The sequence below is a fragment of the Cololabis saira genome, chromosome 2, assembly GCF_033807715.1.
Source record: "Cololabis saira isolate AMF1-May2022 chromosome 2, fColSai1.1, whole genome shotgun sequence".
Lineage (NCBI taxonomy): Eukaryota > Metazoa > Chordata > Actinopteri > Beloniformes > Belonidae > Cololabis > Cololabis saira.
The window spans coordinates 38,108,548-38,134,282 of NC_084588.1; the positions used below are offsets into that span (position 1 = coordinate 38,108,548).

The 25,735-nt window shown below is 40.1% G+C and overlaps 1 protein-coding gene across 3 annotated transcripts in view; it reads right to left on the reverse strand.

Annotated features, from left to right (window-relative positions):
• LOC133463514 (MAM domain-containing glycosylphosphatidylinositol anchor protein 1) overlaps positions 1-25,735 on the reverse strand; it is a 277,446-nt gene that overhangs the window by 162,062 nt on the left and 89,649 nt on the right. For all 3 annotated transcript variants that reach the window (XM_061745103.1, XM_061745086.1, XM_061745095.1), the window contains exon 4: positions 7,595-7,769. In XM_061745103.1, coding sequence (XP_061601087.1) covers positions 7,595-7,769 — 175 coding nt within the window. The remainder of the gene's footprint in view (positions 1-7,594; positions 7,770-25,735) is intronic.

The following is a 25,735-nucleotide window of genomic DNA, read 5'->3' on the forward strand; positions in this document are numbered from 1 at the left end:
GATACCCAATGTATTCCCTGGCCATGCAGACCCCCCCCCCTCCCCAAAAACACAAAACAAAATCATAATTTCTTCTCTTGTCACAGCCAGATTTTCTTTCCCTTTCTGGAGAGCATGTACATTGGTGTTGTGTACTGCATCATTCATGAGATCTGTGAGAAAAATATGTCTAAAAAATCTACTGGATCTCTTCCCTCAACATGTATCTTCCAGTCTCCTAGAAACGTATGCAAGTCTCCATCAAAGTCATTGTCATGGAATTTCCAGACTTTTTTCAGCGATTGAGTGCACATGTGCCAGGTGCTATGTGCACATCTTCCACACCTCCCTCCTCCTGCTGACCTCTCTGGCCCTCACCATCCTTCCCTGGCAGCAGCTCATCATCACTGTTGTCACCATAACCATTATCACTGGAGTCGGAGCAAAAATCCTGGGGTATTCCATTAGCTTCCCTATTTGCTGCTGCTCTTACAGTAAACAAAATGATCATTTTTATTTAGAGAAACTACAACTAACAAGCAAAATACTTTTTTTTTTTTTTTTTTTTTTAATAAACAACCTATAAAAACATGTCAAAACCACCCTGACTTACAATCAAAATGATCAAAAGAAAAGGTGAAGCAGTTACATCACCAAAGCCAGGAATATACTTGATGATGCAAGATCTCCACTTCACTGGACTCATGGTTAATATTCCAACAAGTGTGGCTGTATGTCTCCCATCTTGGATTCAGAGGCTATAAACTTGCAGTTACAATGACTGACCGTTGAATGAACCTCAATGAAGTGGTGCAGTAGAGAGCACTCTCAAGGCTGATTCGCAGTTCTACCATAGAAACCACTGCATTTAGAGGAGAAATGACCTTTGAATATCTGTCCACTGCAGTGATCACTATGTGCCAGAGGCTTAATGTTGCTTTTCTATGGACTTGTGTCTCAGAGTCCATAGAAATGGTGCAGCTGAGCTTTCTTTGCTTATGTTATGTGCTTAACCCTGCCCCCTGTCTTCACCCAGACCTCTTTGTCACATTCGAGTGTGTATTGGAACCATATAAAGAACTAAAATTGTGAGGTAAAATTACAGGAAAAAAGTCACACATTTGGACTTTGTGATGACAGAATGTCTGACAGAAGTCAGTAACAATGCTGTTTGAAGCAAAGGTACGTCTATATTTTTAATAAAGGCCAATCATTTTCATATTTTTATGTAAGATTGCTTCAATTACTTCATTAATAATTTAAAATGACATAATTTGGCAATTCTTAAGACCAATCAGTTATTCTTTGAAAGTTTGGGTCAGTACACGCAGGAGGTTTTAAATCATTTTACAAATGCCTTGATTCCATGAATCAGTTAGAATTAAGGACTTGTCTTACATGAAAGGTTAAATGTCCTCCAAATACAAAAAGGATGGTCCAGGCCCCGCCTACTTAGGAAACCTACATTTATTGGTTTATAATTATAAATAAAAAAGGATTTACAAAAGCCAGAAAGTATGATCAGAAATGTGACAATCTCTGCAAAGGCTGATTTTCATCTTCATTCCGACTGTCACAATATTTGCAATAACATTAAGATCATCAACATAATCAGCATCAACGCGTATAGTCATCACTTCTGCACTTACCTTGTTCTGTTCTTGGAGTGATTCACAAATCCACAGACAACCGGTTTATCTACAAGTCGATCTTACCCGATATTTTTTCTATACTTGATCAAAGGATCATTAGTTGGGTTTCTGAACCAAGTCCATCCCATCAGTAGAGGCTACTCATAGTTAAACCCCGCCTGCTCACCGTCCCACTGTCTCGGTGGCTAGAGCGCCAGGTCATTGGTAAGCAGTGCAATACAGAAGGTCCTTTGTAGTAATGGCTGATGCGTGGTTGGAGTTTTGAGTGGACGGCGCTCTAATTGGCAGTACATTAATGGACAGGGGTGTGCATGTGCTTGCTTCCTCATGCACACAGGGAAAACACTGACTTTATGAGAATTCAGACTGAAGCCGAAGACAAGCAAGCAGCCTTCTTGACTGGCTCTGATTTATTCAAGCCCTTCTGTGGTTAATATGTAAAAACATTCTGAATTAATAACTGCTTCACAGGCTGAGTTCATTGTATACAAATAAATAAAAGACAACATGAGGAATGAGAAACCGAATAAGGGGAAGTTTCAATATATGCTGTGGAACAAAAACAACAAAAAGAACAAAAAAAACAGACTGGGATGGGAAGGACAAAAAGCAGAAATGAATAACTGAGAGGATGAGAGAGGGTGCCGGCTAGGAATATAGAAGTGACTTTTGCTGTATGTTCCTACTCTTCAAAGCAAAATATTGAATATGTGCCTTAGCTCCAGTCCTGAACATCACCGCTCATTTTCTTCTGTCTTTTCAGTTTCCATCTATCATTCCCTCGCTCGCCTCCTCATTCTCCCCTACAGTTCATCTCTTTCAAACCAAAAGGACACGTGCCTGAGCATGTGCGCTTTTGGGCTTGTGTTTGTGAATATACCTGTAAACACCAGTGTTGCAGGTGAGCCTGAGTGCATGTTCATGTGTGAAAACTAGCTCTGTAGAAGTTATCACATCAACAATACCATGACAAAAAGCAAAGCCAAGGCGTGTAACTGTGAGGTTCACGCTCAATTCCAGATGTTAGTGGTAATGAGCAAGAAACCTGTGAGAAACAGCAGGCAAAATCAGGAAGCACTCACTCTTTCCTCTTTCTGTCAGCAAAATGAGTGTTTTCGCCAGACTAAACCCAACCCACGATATCACAGCAAGCCGGGCACCGGTAATGTGCAATACACCACGCAGCGCAATGCTCAGCGTGAAATAAATGAACCATATAGTCCTCCTTTTAATCTACAATTGTACATTTTGTAACGTTGCCAGGTTGGCAGCTCCTTACCTACTTGACAAGAAACAAGTCTGGCTCATAACTGTTAACTTCCTTCCACTAACTTCTGATGCAGCGAGCACGCTTTCCAGCATTCATGTAACTGTTCACCTGAAACACTGACACATCTAGACACTTTAAGGCCGATTATGAGTCATATTCGCCTCTGCCTGCGCGCACTTTCAAACCACAGCCAGGTTCTGATCTGCTGTGTTCATCCGGCTGATTCAGTCTAGAATCAGCTATTAGTCACACACACTTACTTTCCACAACAACTACGTCACATCCAAGTTGCCCACAGGACCATTGTCTTAAAGAGGGAGCACGGCTGATAATAGGACTTAGAAAAGATATTTTTATCCTCAGAATTATTGTTTCACACAGAAAAGATTTAATTTGGTTAACATTGTAGGAAACTACATCATGAAATATGTTTGGGATCACTTTGCCATTAACCTTGATTAACCATAGACATTACCTTGATAAATCACTGTTGAAAAATATAATTGCTTTAATTGCAGCACTAATTGTAATACAAAAGTGGTGTGTGGAGCGTGTAAATTAGTTAAGAGCGGACATTTGCTTGTGTGTGTGTGTGTGTGTTGTTAGCGTGCCTGCTTCCATCAATGTTTGTATGGAGGTTAAATCCCCATGCAGGGCAGATGACCTACAGCCAGACACTGCTGTGTTCAGGAAGTCTCACAGCTGAGAGTAGAAAGACCCCAGCTGATTCAATACATACGCAAACACACACGCAAACACACGCCGTGGAAAAACTCTACTTTGTCACGCAATCGTGTGTGCATCTTTGGAAGGAATAAAAGAAGGAAAGGTGAAGGAAACAGTAAGCTGGAATAAAGGAAAAGGGTGGGTGAGAATGTTGGAGCAATGTGCAATTGGTGTATTAGAGTTGGTGAAAGAGTGGGAAATATATAATGAAAAAGCAGCATTTGGTCATCTCAGCTTCAAATAGATATAGCGATATAAGATGCATTCGTGCTTAAGTTTGTTTGCTCTGGTTCGAATCACTTGAGTTTGTAAATTTCAACGGTTTTCTCCTTGGTTTGGTTTCTTTTCAGTCGAGAAAAATCCAAGTTTACATGATGAGACATTTCACTAACCGGTCAGTGCTTGTTTTACACCACAGTGAAGCTGGAGTTGCTGTCCTAGTGATTTTTTCTTTATTTTCTAACCTTTGCAGGGCTGTAAGGGATAGGCAAGCCCTCTGATGAACTGAGGCCCTGGCTTGGGTCATTTTGACCAGAGCCTTAGTGCCTTATAAGGGCTAAATAAATGTGACAAATAATTACATTTGAATATAGAGTGTGATTATAGGCTAGAGAGACATGGTTTGATGCGATGGACATTACCTGCGTTAATCATAAGAACTGTGTCACTCATCAGCCAAAGATATTTCATGCAATTATAAAATCACTAGATTCGAGGCTGTTGGTTCTGCTTTCTTTGGTTCTTTTTCCCCTGAAGGAATGGGCCAGATGATTCAGATTAAGACTATCTGTTATTGAGTTTCTTGGTCCAAGTGTTTTTCATCCACATCTTATTGCAATGACTGTGTTCACACTGGACGAAACCAACCAAAGCAAGGAAAAGGGAAGCAACTCCATGTCACATGTAATAAGAAAAGACAGAAATTGCGTGATCAGGAGAAGCAGAGAGGGAAGTTAAAGCCCTTGTTTGCACCATGTGCAGATAACAGCGTGTTCTGCCCTCTAGCCCTCTAACCCTAACCCTGCAGGATGAATCCAAATTGGGAACCATAAGTGCATCTTTTTTAATATGTACATCAGCTTCTCCATTTTTTTTTCTAGTGATTTCATAACTCATCCCAATAGTCCTCTTTTGTTCAGCCTCCCTCCACCTGACTTTTTTGTCTCCTCCCTCAATTTTGCTTCCCTAATTTGAATTTTTCTTTCAAGCTACTTCGGTGCTACAATCTGCTTAGCGGCAATGAATTACTGTTACTTCACCTTCCCCTGAACCCTCCTTAAAGCTTTTACGAGACAAATCAAATGCCCCCCAGGTGACCCTGCTCTGACCTGCACGTCAGTGCACACATCAGCATTCACATACACTGGCTGTGCTTTTTTCCACCTGCACATTCCTGCACGAAGGTCTGCACATGCTGCTCATTGTGTACAAATCCTCAATTGTTTGTTTGTTTTTGTTTTTCTTGGCAGAGTTTTATGTAGTTTCTTGTTTACGTTTACCACCCACTGCAACATTGTGAATTAATTCCTAGCAGACCTAAAATTAGGTTTTCTAACCACAATATTATGTGAAAACGTCATTAAACTACAAATGGCATTCAGATGGGTGGAGGGGCCAATAAATGCTCGAGCTTTATAAATCAAAGCCTAACTGCAGGCTGACACTAAATGGTTAGGTTACTAAGTAGAAAAATATGACGGAAGTTGCACACTAAGCACTCTAAAAGCAGAATGTGCTCTCTATTTTTCAGCAGTATAAAGCTGCAGTGGACTTTCCCTTTATTGATTGGTTGGTTAGAGTATTGTATTGTAGCTGTTGTTGTGGTAAATGGTTCAATACAATTTTAAGAAACATTTTTCTTTTGTCTGTATTTTAAAAGAGAATTTGTTGGTCTTCCGCGTCGCCCTTTGAGGATTTGTACTTCCAAATCAACACCAATCACTGGTGGCTGCTGCTTTTCTGCTTTCCGCTCTTCTGCCCTGCCGGTTACATCCCCTCTGTCCTCGCTCCCTAATCCATATTGCCTTCCTCTTTCATGCGTCCTCCTTTTCCACCTTCTCTGGTAGCCTGAGCTAATTCGTACATTGTTCCACCACTAAAGACGTTCTGTGTAGGAAGCAATGTTGATCGGCACTGGGTCGAACACCACATGGGGGGAAAGGGAATTGAACAAGCACTGACCGTCAGAGCTGGTTAGCTTCACAGAGGCTGCTGTCACAACTACACTCACAATGAAACCTGTTTACTACCCAGGCCCCTTGCAATTACCAGTTCCCCACTGGTGGTCAAGCTAATGCCTGGGGAGAGGTCACAGTAGCAACGGGAAAAAGGGGACGGGGGGGTGACTGAAGGAGGGAGAGCCGTATTAAAAGGCTGAAACAGGGAAGAGGCTAAGTGATGAATTTCAAATGGTCAAACTTGGTGCAAGGTTGGAAATGTGTGTGTGTGTGCATTTGTGTGCTTACAAGCCCATAGTTGAAACAAGTAATAGTGGTGCACTTTACACAACGCAAATGATATGATGAATTTAACAATGAAAGGCAGATAAACCTTGTTAAGTCTTATGGGGCCTTTGAAAAAGAGGGATTTTTTCTATCAACCTATAAATCCACCATTAACATGATTGAATCAATGAAGGACAGATGCATTTACTCAATAAGCAAATGGAACAAATGGAGAGGGATTTTAGGGTTCTAGGAAGTGAAATGAAGCACATGCTTGTATTGATGTGTAGAGTGTGATGTTGCATGTGAATGGCTCCGTCACCATGACCTGGGCCCTGGCTCGCAGGGACAGTGGGGCAGCGAAACAAGCAGCAGCACGGGACCCCTACGACATAGCTGCTTCTCAGCTCAACATGTGGAGCACAGTGGGTGCTCACTGTATTGTTTCCTTTTTTATATATATCAACAGAAACACTCACAGTGAAATAAAACCTGCCTTTTTTTGTGTTTGTTTGTTTTTTGTTTGGAAGCTGGGCAAGTCTTACTCACCACGCACCATCACCTTCCTCCCACATTATCTGTACCTTTTTTATTTTATTTTTTATTTATTCTTTTTTTAAGTGCAGAATCTTTTCCAGATGTGCACCAGAGACACGCTGAGAATACTGTAGTCAAAACTCTTCACTGTGAAGTGGCTCTCTGATAATTGGCTAGTGCCCATCCCAGACAAAAGGGCTTCATCATACAATCCGATACCTTTCTGTTTCAGCACCAGCAGGACCACTTAAGCCCCGAACTACAGGGGAGGGTCTGAAGAGCAGAATTCATCTGATAATTAACAGCCATGTGGTGGTTTACATACAAATCAGGTGTGGCTGGGAGTGTTAGATCAGAGAATAGGATATGACACAGCGTCTCAGTCTATGTCCCATGCAGGAAGATGGGTTTGTTGTTGTTGTTGAGAAACAGTGAGTTAGGGAGCCCGTACTACCTGGACCAACTTTTTATAAAACTGCTAATATGTCCCACAGGCTTCACATATTCCCAGGAGTATCTGACGTCTTACCTTTTCATTACCTTCACTGGTGGAGTAAAGGGTTATGGTATGCTAAACTGCATAAACTAACGGATTCTTGCTTATTGTTTTAAGCATTTTGAAACTTCTTCCCAGGTAAAGTTCTTTATGACCTGGATGGAGGTCTTTCAATGACCTGGTTGACTCAGAATCTATAGCAAGACTTCTATATGATCTACCCTCTCTCCTCCTAATCCTCCCAGCATGCTCTTCTTCATCCTCTCTACCATAATTCATCAGATACTCTTGGAAACCATTCCCACCTGAAATCTCATCATCCTTCCAATCAGTCTTTCATCTTTCGTCTTGTAATCTTTCCATCTCTCCATCTCTCCCCTTTTTTGGCCTTCTCTTATGGTGGGAATGGCTGCTGTGAGAGTCGGCTGTGGTCTAAAAGTGGAAGGAGCCGTTTTCATTTTTTTTGTGTACTCTCTCCCTGCCCACTTACACTGCACATCTACGCGGATGGACTTGATGGCAGCCACCCCCACCCCGTTGTCGGCCTTGCAGTAGTAGCGACCCCCCTGCACTCTCTGGATGCCCTCAATACGCAGCGTCTCGTTGTAGATTGATGTTTCCTGGAACTTATCTGAAGCACTGCCCGCCGTCTTTGTCCACCGCACCTGAAGAGAATGGGAGACACAAGAGGATATTGACAGAACAATGATACTGTTAATGAAATAGAGTTAGACTGAATGACAGAATTATTCAAGTTCCTTTATTTTTCAGTTTCTTTGTGCTTCTCTGTTCCATATCACAGTGATGAATAGAGAACCGTAGGCCAGGGATACATGACCTACGGTGTGTGTTTGTGAGTGTCCTGTTCTCTCGTCACGCAACCACTCAGAGCTCACAGCCAGCCTTGCTGAGCCTTGTACTGAGGAAGGTCTCTTTGTGTTTGGATATTTCTGTGCATGCTTAGGAGATCGGGACTGGAGAAGATTTAGGATTAAACACTGTTGGTTCCCTTATAATAAAATAACAAATATACAGAGCCGTCTGGGAGATTTGCGAGGCCCTGTGCGAAATGGCCAGGGGGGCCCTCGCGCGCTCGCTACGCTCACGCCCGCAAAATTTTGGGGTTTTTCGGGTCGGATCGGGTGTCTATATGCGCAATTTTAACTCTCCAATTAGCAAAATACTGGATACCTTCCCCTGCCTCATCATCATCTGGGCTAGCCTCGACGCGGGGCCCCGCGGCTGCTTGAAACCCGGTCGGATCGGTGATTTTTGTAACAAATTTATCAAACGAGCCTTTCAGAGAGGCATTAAACTCTTCCATTTTCTTTCCTTTTTTCATCCCCTGATGGAAATTTCCTGATTCTGTCTCGTTCTCTCGACATTGTGTGACAGTTTGTTCCAACTCCCCCCATCTGGATCAGAGCAGCTTGTGTCTGCGCTTGGTCTGACGCAGTTGTATTGAACAACAGACACGCGCATCATTGCACATATATTTATTGATATGCACAGACTAGTAGCCTACACATTTAGGTCTGTAATGGAATGTGACTGTTGATATTTATAAGGGAAAAAAGGAAAACATTTTGAAAAAAAAAAAAAAAGGCCCATAGCGCGAGGCCCCTTGGGGCGCGAGGCCCCGTGCGGTCGCACGGTTCGCACACCCCTTGCGGCGGCCCTGCAAATATAATACATTGAACGGAAAGCGATTGTGACTGAAAGCGTATTTTGTCACGGGTGTGGTTTTGTTGAGAACCCAAATGCAGGAGAGTAGGAGCCAGGAGTTGCAAAAACTGGGTTTATTAATCAAAAAACAAGAACTAAAAGCGCTGCAGAGCAGGATTAACAAAAACCAGGATCATGAACGACAAAAAATACGAGGAGACATGGAGGGAGCAAACAGTACGGACCGACATGGAGCAGGGAAAGACAAGACCAGATATACCCAGGGGATAACGAGACACAGGTGCGGACAATCAGGGCAGATGGAACACAGGTGGAGCAGAACTGAAAACACAAACTGGGGGAAATGTCAAACCCTGACATATTTTACCTGATTTGGTTCAACTGGACTCACTTTGAACCTGTTTAGTTTCTCTGATAAGAGACAGTTTTTGCCATGAGCTACACACCCGCTGTCATTTTTAAGATAATGTGGTTAAAAACTTAATGATAATAAATCGTTTGTTACACATCAAGAACTTAAACTGGATGAAAAACAATATATGATTCATTACAGTGTGTTATTAATTAATAAGTATGAATCCAAAATTCAGGCAGCATAATTTATCGTAAATCTTGCAGTAAAACATTTTCCCTGCTGTGGGAAATTTCAAGAATTAAATCTATTATCATTAAACTATCTTTATTTAAGAAGGGTGGCTGGATAACCTGTGGCACACACTCCTTCTGTATTATTAACTAACACAAACCGACCCACTTGGAATAAGAAGAACTATTAACTATTAACAGGGTGAACTATTAACCCTGAACATTTCACGCAAATGTTTAAAGTTATCTTGTGAAATACATTATAATGATACAGTGTAAGAAGTCCTGATAAAAAAGTGGTGAATTGAGAATGACAGGACCTTGCAAGCTGCTTACCTGAGGCTGCTGTCTCATTTTGAGGGCTTCTGTGATCTTTCTTTTATGTTCAGTTTGAAAATACTTGATTATGACACCCTTTTTCAGATCAAGAAAATAAAGCTCTGCTTTTAAGGTCGTGCTTTGCAAATAAAGTTTACTTTTCGATGAGCTGTTGCTTATATACTTCATGAAGCAAGTCAATGGCAAAAAAGATAACGAGCAAGAGCTTAAGACGGATGGCAAGAGTGGTGAGATCACTGAGCAGGTTATCTAACATTCACACTAACTGATACAACTATAAATGTAGTTAGATTTACCTGAAGTTAAAAGGACTGACTTATGACACTTTATTGTACTGAAAGAGTCCATGGTGCTTGTAGCGGAGTTTCGATAAACTCTGAACAACTTTCTTTCTGAAGTTATGTCATCAAGCGCTAGAAATGCTGCAAAGCAGACAGCTGCATGGTACATTCACACAAATAATCAAATGCGCAAACATACACTCTCACACACACACTTCAGAGATATATAAAAGCCAATAAACTTCTCAGCGCTGGAGACTTATTCTCTTGTGTGTCCGTGCGCGTTTGTGTCTACATAATTGTGTGTGTACAGTCCATTAATCCCCATTAACCCTTCTGTCTGTTATCAACCTCAAAGAGACTATCAACCATGTCCCATCGAGGAGGTCAGGGAGGATAATAGGGGAGCTTCACCGATACGCTTGTGCACGTACATGCAAAAGTTAGTGTGTAGAAGCGTGCGTTTCCTGGTTTTTTATGCGGACGTCTGTGCTCGTGTTGCTTGATATGCACACGATATCAGGGCACACATTGACTCCTGCATGTATGCTAATGCCCGTGTTTGTGTGTGTGTTGATCAGAATGCAGGTTATATGGATTAGCGGATTATGGGTGCCTGTGTAAATGCTCTATGTTTATTCAGCTCTGTTTGTGGGAGGGATTTGGAGGAGGCACGCTGCCATTGATCACACCAGCCAAGGTGAGTGATGAACTGAGCCTCGTCTCTTCACGGTTTACTGACTCCAGTTTGCATGCATGCATGGCCATATGTGGACTTTTGTGAAAGACGTATAAAAAAAAAAGGAGCAAGTGAAACTGAGCATTAAGTATGCTTTTATCCTTTCTATTTAAAGAGGATTGAAATATTGTTTATTTAAGCTTTGAAGGAGAAGCATCTTGAAAAAAGGCTCTTCTGTAGTGGAAGTAGAAGGAAATTATCAAATGATAAGGGGTTTTGGGATAAAATTTAAAAATAGAATACAAAATTTAGGTTAAAAACCGTTACTGTGTATTTGGAGGTGTATCTCTTTTTAGTGTCAGTAAGATGAAATGTTGTTTGTAAACAGGGATAACATAAAATCTGGATAATGCGCTTAACTTAGAATGTTACAAGGCACGATATAATAGTAGAAGCAACAGAGACGCAACATGTGAGGGTGCAATCATCATTCTACTGAAAATGACGCGAGATAAGGAGACAGTGGCGTGAAAGTGCATGTGGGGGGAAAAATCTGAAAGGAAAGAAAAGCAGGAGAAGACAGTATGTGTGAGAACAAAGGGCAGTGTGTGTAAGTGAGATTGTGTTAGTGTGTGTGTGTAAGAGAGAGAGAGAGAGCAGAGCAGAAAATGAGAGAGAATGATATATGCAGTATTGCTGGCAGCTGTGTGATGGGGAGAGAAAAAAATACAGCTCATTGGGAGCCGCTCCGCCAGGGTGGCAGATGAAGCAAACTAGAGAGAGGTGATATTGGGAATAAAGGGAGCATTGTGTGCAGTGCAGGAGACAGCCAGGCAGCTGAGGAGCCTTTATCTGGCTGTGACACAGGCAGCGCAACACCGTCACCTTCCCCTCTTTCTCTGACCTCCCTCACTTGCCCTCCACATTCTTTTTCCCTCCACTGAACGTCGGAAGCTGATTTTTTTTCCCCTTTTTTTTTCTTCTCAGGTCTTGACAGCTTGGTCATCCCCTCCCACCTTTTTTTTTTTATTATTATTTATTTATTTTCAAATGTATTTCCAAACTTAACACACACTTGCCATCAGATCCATTACATCCATTACACTCATAAAATGAACCCTCCAAGCTAGTTCTGCTGTTGGTTTATTTTTGTTTTATTTCTCTCGATGTTCTGTTTGTATGCACATCAAGGAGGATTTTTTTTTCCCTTCCTTCTCCAATTGTTTTTGTAAAGCACTTTGTTGCACAAGTTATATGAAAAGTGCTATACAAATAAAGTTTGATTTGAAAAGAAAATATCGAAAATTGTAATGCTGGGCAAGAATTATATTGAGAGATGTGCCTGCCTGTTGTGTAACCTGTGACGTGAGTTTATGGATGAGCTGCTGATTACATAAAAACCTGAACTTTATACACGTTTAGTTATAAAAATTACCAGATAATCCAAAATCTCTTCAAAATATGTTACATTTTATTATGCTTGTATTTAATCTTAAAATGAACACTATTTTATTTACCAAACGATACCAATTGTATTTTTATTATCAATAAATCTTATACAGTAGATGTTTAAAAAAAAAAAAAAAAGAACCCTCCATTCAGGGACACCCCCCCAACCCCAAAGGCCTGCTGGGAGACGAAGACACGTTTGTTGAGTCAGAGACTTCTGTGATAACAACTCTCCCATCTGGTTAGAGGTGTAAAGCGAAGGGAGGCACAGGTGTCTCTGGAGATCCAGCTCAGCTTGAAAGTTCTGATCGGTGTTTCTGCGTTCAGCCGGGAGCGCGAATGCTGGCTAGCACACTTACTGTACTTCGACAAGAGAAGAGAAACAATGCAGAGCAGGTTGTCTCATCATAGTATTGCAGAAGGAAGCTGGGGACATTTTGTGCTCGGAGAGGAGTTGAAGGGGTTCATTAAGCTCCATTCAAAATGTGGTTATTCAAGAATGCACTAAAACACTGGGCACAGGTAAATGGGTTAGTAAATTGTCCATTAGTGCTAATGTTCTTTGTGGTAATCATTGGCAATGATTCTATTTTACATATCATTTGTTTTCAAATCATGCCGTGAACTTCCTGCACTTTTAAAACGATGAACCCCTTGAATTTGCATCTCATGAGGTATGGAGTCTAGTGCCCTCCAGCATCTGGTATCGCATACATTTTTAAATACATCTTGAGATTTCAAAAGGTGTTTTTTGGTTGCAATGACTTTGAAGTTTCAGCGTTCAAAACCGGAATGTTAAGTCAATATTGTTAAGTGAAACATAACTCTTAACTTTCCGGCCTTTCATTCAGAATCGTTTTGGCACATTTTGGGGTCTTCTACAGCACAGTTTTCACACGAAAGCAAAGATGCATATGCATTTCATAACTCATTAAGAAATGTATCGCAGAATCCTGATATTTAAATGATTCAAACTGACAAACCTGATCATTGTTGTTAAATATGGACAACAAGTCCATATTCTGATCATCCCCGACCATTCCCAGTCTCAGGAAATATATGTGGCACATAATCCAGATGGAAAACTTTACAATATCATGTACGGAGTCTTTTGAAAAGAGCCACGACCACCAGAGACTCTCAGCAGCCCATAAAACTGGATGATTTATACAGAGTAACAGGGAACGTCTCTGCTGTATCACTGTGTTATTTTGCCGTGAGTATCGCATTGGGACAAACTGACAGAAAAATGTGATGTGTTGGAAAACCACTGAACCGTTCAACTATCACTCTCCTGCCTGGACAAGATGAAGGACAGTAACTTCATCAACTGAAAATGAAGAAAATTCTGAATGATAGCAGTTGAATTATTCATAAAATTATATTATTTTATTGTATTATGTTGTCTTATTTGTAAAGGTTTACTTTTTTCCCGCATCACCAACTGTCCTCTCGAGCTGCCATGAATTTGGATCCTCACTTCAGCTACGTCACTCTAACACTTTAATGTTCTCCACTTTGTACGTTTTTACAGGTATAAAAAAAGAAAAAAACACTTGGTCACACTTGGACCTCCAGGCCCAAGTGTCCTTGAGCATGATACAGAATCTCACCAGTTAGCACAACTAAAGCCGGGCATACACTGTGCGATTATCGTCTCGTTTTGAGACGATTTTCCAGTCGTGCGACTATTTTTTGGATCGGGATTTTGACCCAATCGTTGCTCGTGCCTCGTGCAGTATACGTGGGGTAACGACGAGAGATTAACACCTCACGACGAGCTCCCGATCAGGAATCGTGAGGTCGCAAGAAAATCAAGCGTGTTTGAAATCCTGGTCGCTCCTCGTGAAGGAATCGCACAGTTGAAGCGGCTACGACCCGATTGGACTCATCCTTTCGCAGAGAGCATGCGCAATCTCTGATGTCACGTCAAAAACTATTATTTGTAGTTTAAGTGTTGCAAATTCACATTACAAATCATGTTTTAATAGAAGAAAAAAAGGCAGCATTTCCCACGTACGGTGCGCGTCGCCGCGTACCCTACGCCGTAGGCTCTGCGTTGGTGTAACGTGGAACCATAAATCAGCCTTAGTGTGCGCTCTGTGCTGTTCTGAACACTTCCCTCCGCCGAGACACAACTTTTGCGGTTTGCGTTCATTGTTGTGTCTAAAAATGATGCGCAGTGCCGACCCAATCAGAAACGGTACAGATATTTTGGGATTTTTTTTATATATATAAAAAAATAAAATTATAAAAAAATAAAGGATCCCCATAACCTTTGATCGGGTGGGCAGGACGCACGTTTGGGTGGGAACAGCCCACCCCTGCCCCAAAACCGGCCTCGAGTTCCAGTACACAGAGGTCCGACGTGAGGATTATGAACGTATAGTGTGAACAGACGGGTCGCATCAGAACATCGGCTCGTACAGTGTGAGACCATAAATCGTGGGCTGTGAACTTTTGAACTCCGCGATCTAGTCGTGCAGTGTGAGATGGGGCAGTCTCAAACGATTTAAAATATCGCACAGTGTATGCCCAGCTTAAATTAGACATTTTAGATTTCTGGTCTGTTATTGTTTAATTACAATGTAGCACATTTAGCTTTTCCCTTGTGTGGCTGTTTCATGATCACATTAGTGATATTTTTCAGTTGCAGCTACTATAGATTCATTTATCTCCTTCTTTTGTAAAGGCAGAGAAGAATTTTTAGGTATAAAATGTATTCAAGCATAAAGCTAGGCCACATTGTGAAATTCTTCCATGAAAGTTTAATCCGTCTTCATGTTTCATTGCTGTAAGCAAAGCTTCGCTTGCAAAGCATCCTCCTCCCTACCATGGCTAATTTCTGTGGTGTTGCGGTTCGAATCCTGTATAGTCTTTTCAGTAACTCTCAAAAAGCTGGCTAGGCCTGCCTTCTACAATTTTTACTAACTCTTTTCTTGATGTAATGCCAGCGGAGTTTTCGATACAGCGCTTTATCCATCCAACTGGCTCACTTACCATGAATAGGATTAAGATGGCAATCCTGTTATCAGGAAATACTACTTGGCACGGATGCAGACCCACACACACAGCCACGGAGATGTATACAAATACGCACGTGCACACACACACACACACACACACACACACACACACACACACACACACACACACACACACACACACACACACACACACACACACACACACACACACACACACACACACAAGATGCAGAGGATGCAATTGAAGAAAAAATATGCGAGGAAGGGAAGAAATAGATGGAAATCACAAAAAAATGACAGAATAGTAGCGCTGGGGATCGATTCAAATATCAAGAATCGATTCGATTCCGATTCTTAAGATTCAGAATCGATTATCACGATCCGATTCGATCCGATATTGATTTGGGTTACTGTAAATAAAACAGTTTTTTCAGCTGTTGCATGAATTATATGACTGTAGTTATGCAACATATTAATACTAGTATTATATTGAGATTCAACAGCAAGTATTGGCAGCTAATGATGCTGTAGGGACCAATCACTTCCCAGAATGCTGATATAACTGCTTTCAGAAACATCGTGTGGGTCAGAATTATCGAACAGATCCAGGGAGGAAACAGAGGACGAAAGAAATTGCTTTTATTTTTTCCCCATTTATGAGAATTTGGTTTTTAACATTTATGCAAATGTAACCCCAAGACAGTGTATAAAGCAAAGAAATATAGACAATTTATGCAATTATAACTGAAAACTTTAATGTTTTCATACCTTTAAACATATTTAAAGGCAAAAACGTGGCACCAGTTATTCTCGTGTCCAACAAAATATTCCTTTTTTGAGCATAAACAGAAAAGTACCAAAAGTTGTAATGTAATGATGAAAAAAACCCTTTTTTTTTTAAATCGATCTTTAGACATATGAATCGATTTTTAGGAATTAATATGAGAATCGATTTAAAATCGGAGAATCGATCTTTTCAACACAGGCCTACAGAATAGACGGCAAAACAACAGCATCTCTGAGTGATACATTCTCTGTGATGTGATCACCTCTCCTATGAATAAAAATACAAATTACTTTGAAATACTTAATGTAACAATGACATGTATGACTGTATTTTACATGTGTAATGACAATAAAGTTGAATCAAATCAAATCAAATGGCATGCACTATACTGTATGACAGTACAAACAAACACTGCTGCGTGGACATATGCATTTTAATCACCTGTCACTTGAAAGTGGCAAGGGGGAGAGCAAAGGTTAAATGAAGAAAATAAGAATATGAGAGGAAGAGTGAGAATAAAGTGTTTATTCAAATGTCATCTCAAACATAATTTAAGTTAATTTTCTGATTCAAGGGATCAGTTGGGAAAGGAAGAGGTAAACCTGTAAAACAGAACTTTTTTATTTTTGTTATTTTCTTTTTCTGGACATGTGGAAGGAGTAATAAGTTGATAAACAGGAAGAAGGGGGTGAAAAAGCAGGGGGCACCAAACTGAAATGAGATAAATTGAGGAAAAAAAAGACACAGCAGGCTCAAAAATGTCGGGAAATGAAAAAAAGGAAACAAAAATAGTGAATAGAAGATTAATGGCCCTATATAGTCGAAATTTAGTTGATTTTACTGAAAGGAACAATGTGCTGAAAAGATAAGATGAATGTTTATTCATGACGTCAGTTAATGGCATTTCCATTAAGTAATCTCCAGTTATTAATGAGTGCCTCAGTCCACATACAAGTCTCATTTTGAAACATCTCCCACAATTCCTTGCTGGGTTCACAGAGATCACACGGGAAAAAAAAGTTCAATAAATCTGACTCATTGATATTGAACACACCATCCCTCTCTGTAACCTTGTCATACAATATGAATGCTTTAATCGCTCTTTTGCCTCACTAATATGAGCCCAAGGATGGTATAAAATTACAGGAAGCAAAGGAATCATCAGCCTTTACGATAATATCATGAGCCTGAAAAAATCCCAACAAAAGATATAACATTTCTGTATCATGAACTCTTACGCGGTTGCTGCTGATGTGCGTTTTACAGTTTGTCTGTTTGTAGCATGACTTATAAGAGCTCAACAGGTGCTTCTTTTACAAAGACAAATGAATATAATTATAACAATCCACCCTTTAACAAAGAGAGAAAACAAACTCTCATAATTCACATCGTTGGAAATGTTTCGGCGACTGCTCAGCATGTGCTTGACCGTCACATGTTTTGAGTCAGAGCAGAACAAATGGGGACTGACAGAATCAGCAGATACACACGGCTCTTTTCAAAGTGCCGTCAGCTGCAGTGTCAGCTGCTACCTTACACGTTCCGCCCATGTTGGCTGTGTTAGTTGTAATGAGCAGTGGATAATTAGCACAAGCAAGCACTGGGATAGAGAAATTTGATCACTCGCCGTCTTCCTTTGATTATGCACAGAGCAGATGATGGCATTGCTGAGTAGCACGATGATACAGAGGATGCTGAGAAGGAAGAAATGAAAGGAGGTGTACAAATAACTAAAAGCTGCACAGGGTTTTACGTTCCTAGAAAATGGACTAATGAATCCCTGAGTTACACCGTTTGTGTATTTTCTGCTTTGATGTTTTGCCACACCAGATTTTATCCATTGACAACATTAAGAGACTCAAGAAATGTGTGTCTTTGTCGCTGACTGACTAAATAGTAAGAGGATTATATCTATAATGCACTTTGCCAGACTTTTCGACCACTCAAAAGGTTTTCGTTCACCCATCCACTAGAGACGCTCATAGTCGATCTACGTCTACTCCTGAGTCTAGGCCAGGGGTCGGCAACCCGCGGCTCTAGAGCCGCATGCGGCTCTTTAGCGCCGCCCTAGTGGCTCCCTGGAGCTTTTTCAAAAATGTTTTTTTTTTCCTTTTTTTCTTCATTTTTTCTTTTTTTCTTCTTTTTTTCCTTTTTTCTTCTTTTTTTCCTTTATTTCTCTTTTTTTCTTTCTTCTTTTCTTTCTTCTTTTTAATCTCGACATTTCGACTTTTTTAACTCTTTTCTCGAAATTTTGACTTTTTTCTCGACATTCCAACTTTTTTCTCGACATTTGGACTTTTTTCTCGACATTCCAACTTTTTTCTCAACATTTTGACTTTTTTCTTGACATTTCGACTTTTTTCTCAAGATTGTACTTCAAAATTAATCTTGACATTTCGCCTTTTTTCTCGACATTTCGACTTTTTTCTCGAAGTGCATAATGAAAAAAAAAATCTTCTCCAAGTTATAACTAATATAGAAAAATGCAGCATGTGTTGTCTTCATTCTAAGGCTGATACAAGACTTTTCATTTTTTGCGGCTCCAGACATATTTGTTTTTTGTGTTTTTGGTCCAATATGGCTCTTTCAACATTTTGGGTTGCCGACCCCTGGTTTAGGCAGTGCCTTTTCTATCATACAAAAAAATCATACACTGATAAACGCCTCAGAGGCAATGAGGGGGGTCGGTGTCTTGCCTCGGCACATTTTTGACCAACGAGCAACAAGGCCAGGAATTGAACCACTGACTTTCAGATCAGATCAGATTCAGACTGCTCCACCTCCCGAGCCCCAGCTGCAAACACACAGGCTAACCCGGTACAGTCATGCAGCGGGTTACTTCTCTCCTGTTGGGCGTGAGGACAATGTGCAGATGCAAAGCATCCGTTTTAATAATGACTGTCAGGAAAATGGAGTGGATTTTGGTTCTAAACATCACAAGAGAAAACCTCAGCCATTCTTGCCCTTGTGACCCTGATAGTGTCCTGGAACCACATGAATAAAACACTGTGTAGATTCATGACTAAAAGGTGGGTGTGCACATGAAGACAGGATTGTGCATACACACTGTTTTTATGGGGTTTATAAATCAGTGCGCTTTTATGGTTCTTTTTGCAATCTGATCCATTGTTTTATTTCACACCCAACCCTGATTTTACGTATTTTGCAATGAATGTGTGTATGGATATACATTTGAGTTTTAATAGGTGCACTATTGAGCAGCTCTCTGTAAATTGGCAAAAAAAGAAAACTGTTTTATTTGCTGGTCTCTATTCTGACATCATAAAACTGTGAAATGGAAAAAAGTAAAATAACCCATCAAGTGTAAGTTTAGATGAAATAATCTGTAGAGGTAAAAAAAAAATGCTGTTTCAAACAAGAAGCCAAAAAACCCATCAGCTCTTATTAAAAGACAACAACACAGATACAGGAAGAGGACAACAACTGCTCTTCCTGCAAAGCATTAACACATAGCCTTCATATTGGGTCAAGCAGCTTTGTATGAAAATGACTAGGAGGGCTACACAGATGTACAGATGGAGCGTGTACAGTATGCTGGCTGCTTCCTTAAACAGCCCTTGGAAAATTAAAGCAGCGGATTAACAGTCTGTTATCTGTGCCAGAAAATCAGGAAGATGCTCCTTCCCTGTTCTATCCTTGTGCATGACTCTTGCGTAGTTGCAGATAATTAGAGCCCACAGAATTAAAAAAAAAAGAAATATCACAAGAATTGTGGTGGATGTGAAAAACAAGACGTTCCAGCCACCTGGTTGTGTATCCAGACACAACATCAACACTAAAGCATATTTGTTTTAATTTGATATGATCTTTGTTTTCTCCCACTGGTAAGAATGTGTTTTAATCATCACACTAACACAAACGCAGCTTGGTCCTGTTGAGTTTGCAGTGTCATTTTTAACAGAAAAGTATCACAAAGTGTATATATATATATATATATATATATATATATATATATATATATATATATATATATATATATATATATATATATATATATATATAATGAATGGGAAATTAGTGCAGCTTTGGTAGAAATTTTATTTATAAGAAATGTTGTACCAAAGCTGCACAAAGCTGTGTTTTAAACCTGACTGCAATTTTTTGTTAAATCTCACCAAACAGTTTCTAAGCCCAAACTTAACCAGAAAACTATGATGTCTAAATAGGTATGATCCCTAAAACATAGCCACTGAGCACATTATTTAGCTACTATTTACTACTGTGCTTTAAAATAATCTTCAACTCGCTCCAGTCTGCAAAGTAAGCTAATTGTACCAGTTCTTTACTGAAAAGGATCTCCCCGTCTTTGTATCCACCATAATCTGTTGGATTGGACTCCAGCCCGCTTCCAGGATATTCTTACTTCTGTAAAGGTTGGTTCAATAAACACTACCCTGGACTCAGACTTCACCGCCTTTTCCAGTGATCATAAACAACAATAAATCTTTATTCAATCTGCATCCTCAGTGCCTGAATCTGGGTCCTATTCTAAACATAAACCTGACAGGGTGAAACGGAGGGCTAACAGATAGTGAACTGGTAGTCTCAACCTCTCATCTCTGTGGGCCCGAGATTTTCCTCCACTTCCCTCCAGCTGCCCCATGAGAACTTTGCCACTTTGTTATAAGTAAACAAGTCAGGAATGACATTTTCTCTGTTTGCTGTGGGCACATAATATTGCTGCATCCAGTGTGTCAGAGTACTGATCATGTGTATTTAAGACATTCCAGGGGACTTTGACAAAGCATCAGTATTCATCATGTTCAATTCGTATAATTACTTAGGATACAATGTTTTCAGATGTTAAAACAAATAAGAAAAATTAAAAATAGTTTTAAAAAAAAATTACGTAATCTAATTAATTTAAAATAAAATCAAGAAAATGTAAAATGTCCAAAAACTTAAAGCTATTATATTATATAAAGATATATTATATTTAATTTCTGAAGCCACTGTCAGCTTGGATTCAGCTAAATAACAGAACAATTTCCCAAATCCTCAAAAAGATCAATATATTTTTTTTCCTGGAGCCTATCAAGACACAAGTTGCAGATTTGCCCCAAATACACAATAAGCAGCAGATGATAAAACCAATTATTTTGGCATTTGACATATCTTGTCAGTTGTTGAGGTTGGAACACACTCCAATAGTCCAGTATAAAATCACCAAATGCAGCAAATATAAATGGTAGGTTTACTGAAGAATTAAATACTGCTATATGTTGTTAGATTAAAATTGTATTACTCTAAAGTGCTGTTTGAGTAAGTATTAAATACTGCTATATGTTGTTGGTCAATTAAAACTTAATTACTCTAAAGTGCTGTTTGAGTAAGTAGTTATGCAACATTTGAAATTAAGTTTAAATGCGAAAACAAGCATCACATTAAAACTGCCATAGCTTTTCACATAGTATGCTGTTAAAAATGTAGAGTAATGCAATTGATGATTTGCATGCCAAGATAATCAATCAAAAAGCAGAATACTCAGATCAAGAGTTACTGAAATCCAACAGAAAATTCTGAAGACTTCTTCTCTTCCTTTGGCTGTTCTTTTCAGGGGTCGCCACAGTGAATTATCCACCTTCATCTAACCCTATCCTCTGCATCTTCTTCTCTCACACTAACTTCATGTCCTCTTTTATTACATGCATAAAACTCTCTGCTCTTCGTCTAAGCCTTCCTCCTGGCAGTCCCCACCTCATCATCCTTCCACTGATATGTTCACTATCCCTCCTCTCTGAACATGTCCAAAACATCTCACCTTGGCCTGTCCAACTTTTTCTCCAGAACATCCAACACATGATGTCTGTCTGATGTACTTAAATCCTCCACCTTCTTTATCTCTGCTTCATGTAGCCTCGGGGTTCCACCTGACTCTCTCTTATTGACACGCATGCATTTTGTCTTGCTCCAGCTAACCTTCATTCCTTTCCTTTCCTGGACATACGTCCACCTCTCTAAGATTTTCTGCACCTGCTTCTCGCTCTCACTACAGATCACATGTTAACTACAAACATGTTAGTCCATGGAGAGTCCTGTCAAACCTCATCTGTCAGTCCAACCTCCACATTGAACTCATCTGTCACATCTACAGCACTCCTTACAACGATCTTACATCTCCCATACATGTCCTGCACCACTCTAACATTCTTCTCTGCTACTCCAGACCTCCTCATCGCTCCTCTCTCGGCACCCTGGCATATGCATTTTTCTAGGTCTATAAAAATACAATCCTGTTCCTTCTGACCTTCTTTGTACTTCTCCATCAACATCTTCAAAGGAAATACTGCCTATTAGGAATGGGCGATATTTTACCGTTCACGATACACCGTTAAAAAATTCCCCACGGTAAGAAAAGTCATCTCGCGGTAAAAGCGATAAATTCCCGTTGATGACGTTTTTTGTGTAAAGCCTGATTTATGGTTCTGCGTTAAATCGACACAGAGGCTACGGCGTGTTTAATTAATTAATTCAATAATTAATTAATTAATTAATTCAATTTAATTGGTGTAGTTTAGTAGCATTTAGTATTATTTTAGAGCAGTGATTTGGGGGCTCCAAAGACTGAATGTGTTGATAGATTTATAGTTAAAAAGATGGAGTTGAATTGTTTGTTTTTTTTATCGTCATTTTTATCGTTATCGGGATAAATGCCAGAAATTATCGTGATACATTTTTTAGTCCATACCACCCATCCCTACTGCCTATGTAGTGTTTTTTTAAGGATGAAACCATACTGCTGTTCACAAATACTTTCCCATACCTTAAAGGAGCATGAGGCTCCTTTTAAGAAATGAGAATCTCTAGCGCCACCCTTCACCACGACGGCCGTTGGGGGTACTGCAGCCAACAGTGAAGCCGGCACGGGAGAACGGGGAGAACGGGGAGAACGTGCATGCAGCGTCATGTGACGTCACATCCGCAGCCCAGCGCGGGAAATTCGGGACCGAATTGCAGCACATTTTGCAGCACACAGCCTGTTCAAGGCAAAGGAGAGATACACTAGAGGGCTCATTCTTTTGGGTTTGGAACGCTTCATCTGACATTATTACTAGAAAACTTAAAATGTATACGGATTTTTTTCATAAATCTTGCCACAATCCGGCCTCAAGCTCCTTTAATTGTATGGTTCATCAAGGTTAATCCTCTATAGTTCTCACAACTCTGTATATGCCTCTTGTTCTTAAATATTAGCATCAACACATTTCTTCTCCATTCCTCACACATCCACCCAGAGCCTCTCTGAACCCCTCTCTGAAAACTACACAGCATTCCTCCTTTTTCAGCTTCAACCACTTCATCCTGTGCTCTGCCTTTATGTTCTTCCTCTTTCTTACCACCAGTCATCCGACACACCACCATCCTGCTTCCTGGCTACACTCTCACGTACCGCCACTATGCAGTCACTGATCTCCTTAAGGTTATGTCATCTACAGAGGATGTAGACCACCTGGGTGCTCTTACCTCCATTCTCACCCTAGTCACCCTATGTTCCTGTCTCTTCTGGAAGGAAGTATTCACTGAAGCCATTTCCATCTTTTTTTCAAACTCTACCACCATCTGTCCTTCTGTGTTCCTTCTAGACGACCACACCTGCCCAACACGTCCTCATCACCCCATGCTTTCTCCAACATGTCCTTTGAAGTCTGTATCAATCACCACTCTTTCATCTCTGGGGATACTCTGCATCCCTTCATTTAACTAACTCCAGAATTTCTCCTTCTCTTCCAACTTGCATCCTACCTGTGGCACTTAACCACTGACAACATTGAACATCACATCTTCAGTTTCTAGCTACAGATTCATCAATCTATTGGGCACTCCTTTCACCTCCAGAACTTTCCTAACCTCCTCTTTCAAGATAAATCCTCATCCATGTGTCTTTCCGTGTACACCATGATAAAATATATTGAACCCTGCTCCTAAGCTTTTAGCCTTACAACCTTTCCATCTGGTCTCGTAAACACCAAGAATATCCACCTTCCTCCTCTGCATCATATCAACTGACTCTTGCTTTTCCTGTCATAGTCCCACTAGTCTCAGCCCTAGTTTCTTTCTCTTTCCTCTCTGCCTATGGACCGGCCTTCCTCTTCTCCTTCTTCGACCAACAGTAGCCCAGTTTCCATCGCAACCCTGTAGGTCAACAGCATCGAGGGTTTCACATTGGATGCCCTTCATGACACAACCTTCTGCGTTTATCTGGGACCATTTATCTTGGGACCAGCTCAAATAGACCCCCCCTTCCCCCCGTCCAGCAGCTGTATGCACCAGTTCATGTGTGGAAAAAGTTACTCAAGTGCTGTCAGGGTATTTTCTTGAACTGTTTCTCAAACAAGAAGCCCTAAGCCAATATATGAAAACTCTGAGTACGTTTTGTCAACAAAGTATTTGATTTATAACAACTTCAAAATACATATGCAACAATGATGGCGCCCCCAACACGAGCAACACCCGCAACAAAACGCAACAGAGTGCAAGATCAATTTTCTCCACCCCAACGTAGTGGGTATTAGGGGTGGGCAAAAATATCGATATGGCAATATATCGCGATACTTTTCCAGCCGATTCAATATCGATATTCAAAATTTGAATATCGATTTTTTTAATTTTTTTTAAAATATTTTTTATCCCCGATTTTTCTCCCATTCTATCACCCAGTGCTCCTACCTAAGTGACAGTCCTGGGCATTGCCACTCTCTACCAACCCCGGGAGGGCCCTGCACTGAGCTCCGGTTTTATTTCACGTTTTATTTCATTTTATAATTTATTTTTTATATAACACAATTGCCTGTCCTTAAAAAATGAAAAATAATGGACAGAGGTTTATTTATTTATGGATTTATATCTATACTGACTGATTACTGTGCCTGTCCTTGGTTTTAGTACCCATCTATCTTTTGTTTATTATCATTTGCCACATAATTAAAGCAACCTCATACTAAATTTAATGTTAATTTCATATGATGTAAATAATATGAAAAACATATACAAATATGTTGTAACTTTAGCTTGTATAGTTATAATAAAACATTGTTTTGACTCAGTTTGTCCCATGAATTGTCACTATAATCTGATGAACGTGCAACTCGGATTTTAAGATCCATCACTATCATCTGATGTACATACAACTTGGATTTTAAGATGTGTAATGCATTTTTAAATTTTTCGGTGAACTATGTAGAATATAATAATCGGGATATCGCATAATCGGGATATCGCAATGTGTATCGTATCGTGGCTCAAGTGTCGTGATGCGTATCGTATCGTGAGGTCCTTCCCAATACCCACCCCTAGTGGGTATCATATGAAACTATAAAAGCTACACTTTCAGATGATACCAAACATAATCTTTTCTGGGCCGACCACTTCATGCCAATCTCAAAACAAACCGAAAGCCAAAATTCACATTTCACAGCCCGTACATCAGATTGAAAAAAAAATATTATTTTTTCTTTGATTTATCACAATTAGCTCAGGCATGTGAACATTCACAATTTTTCTGACACTGGAAATGTATGCTGTGAGGTCTTAGCTATCAATTGAGACCAAGATTATGCATATTGTCCTTATAATTGTGGAGATATTGTTGATCTCATTCAGATAGGCCTGTTCAGGCGAAATTCACCTCCAAAATCCCCTAGGGGTGAACAGGTTTGCCCCTTGAGGTTCCACTCAAAATCTATAGCCAATTTTCTTAAACATACCACAACACCCACAACATTTTCCTCCACAGGGATCACTTCTTTACATCAAAAGTAGGAAAATGTGTTTTTGCTCATGAAGTAATTATTTAGACCAAAATAACTTTTTTGTACCA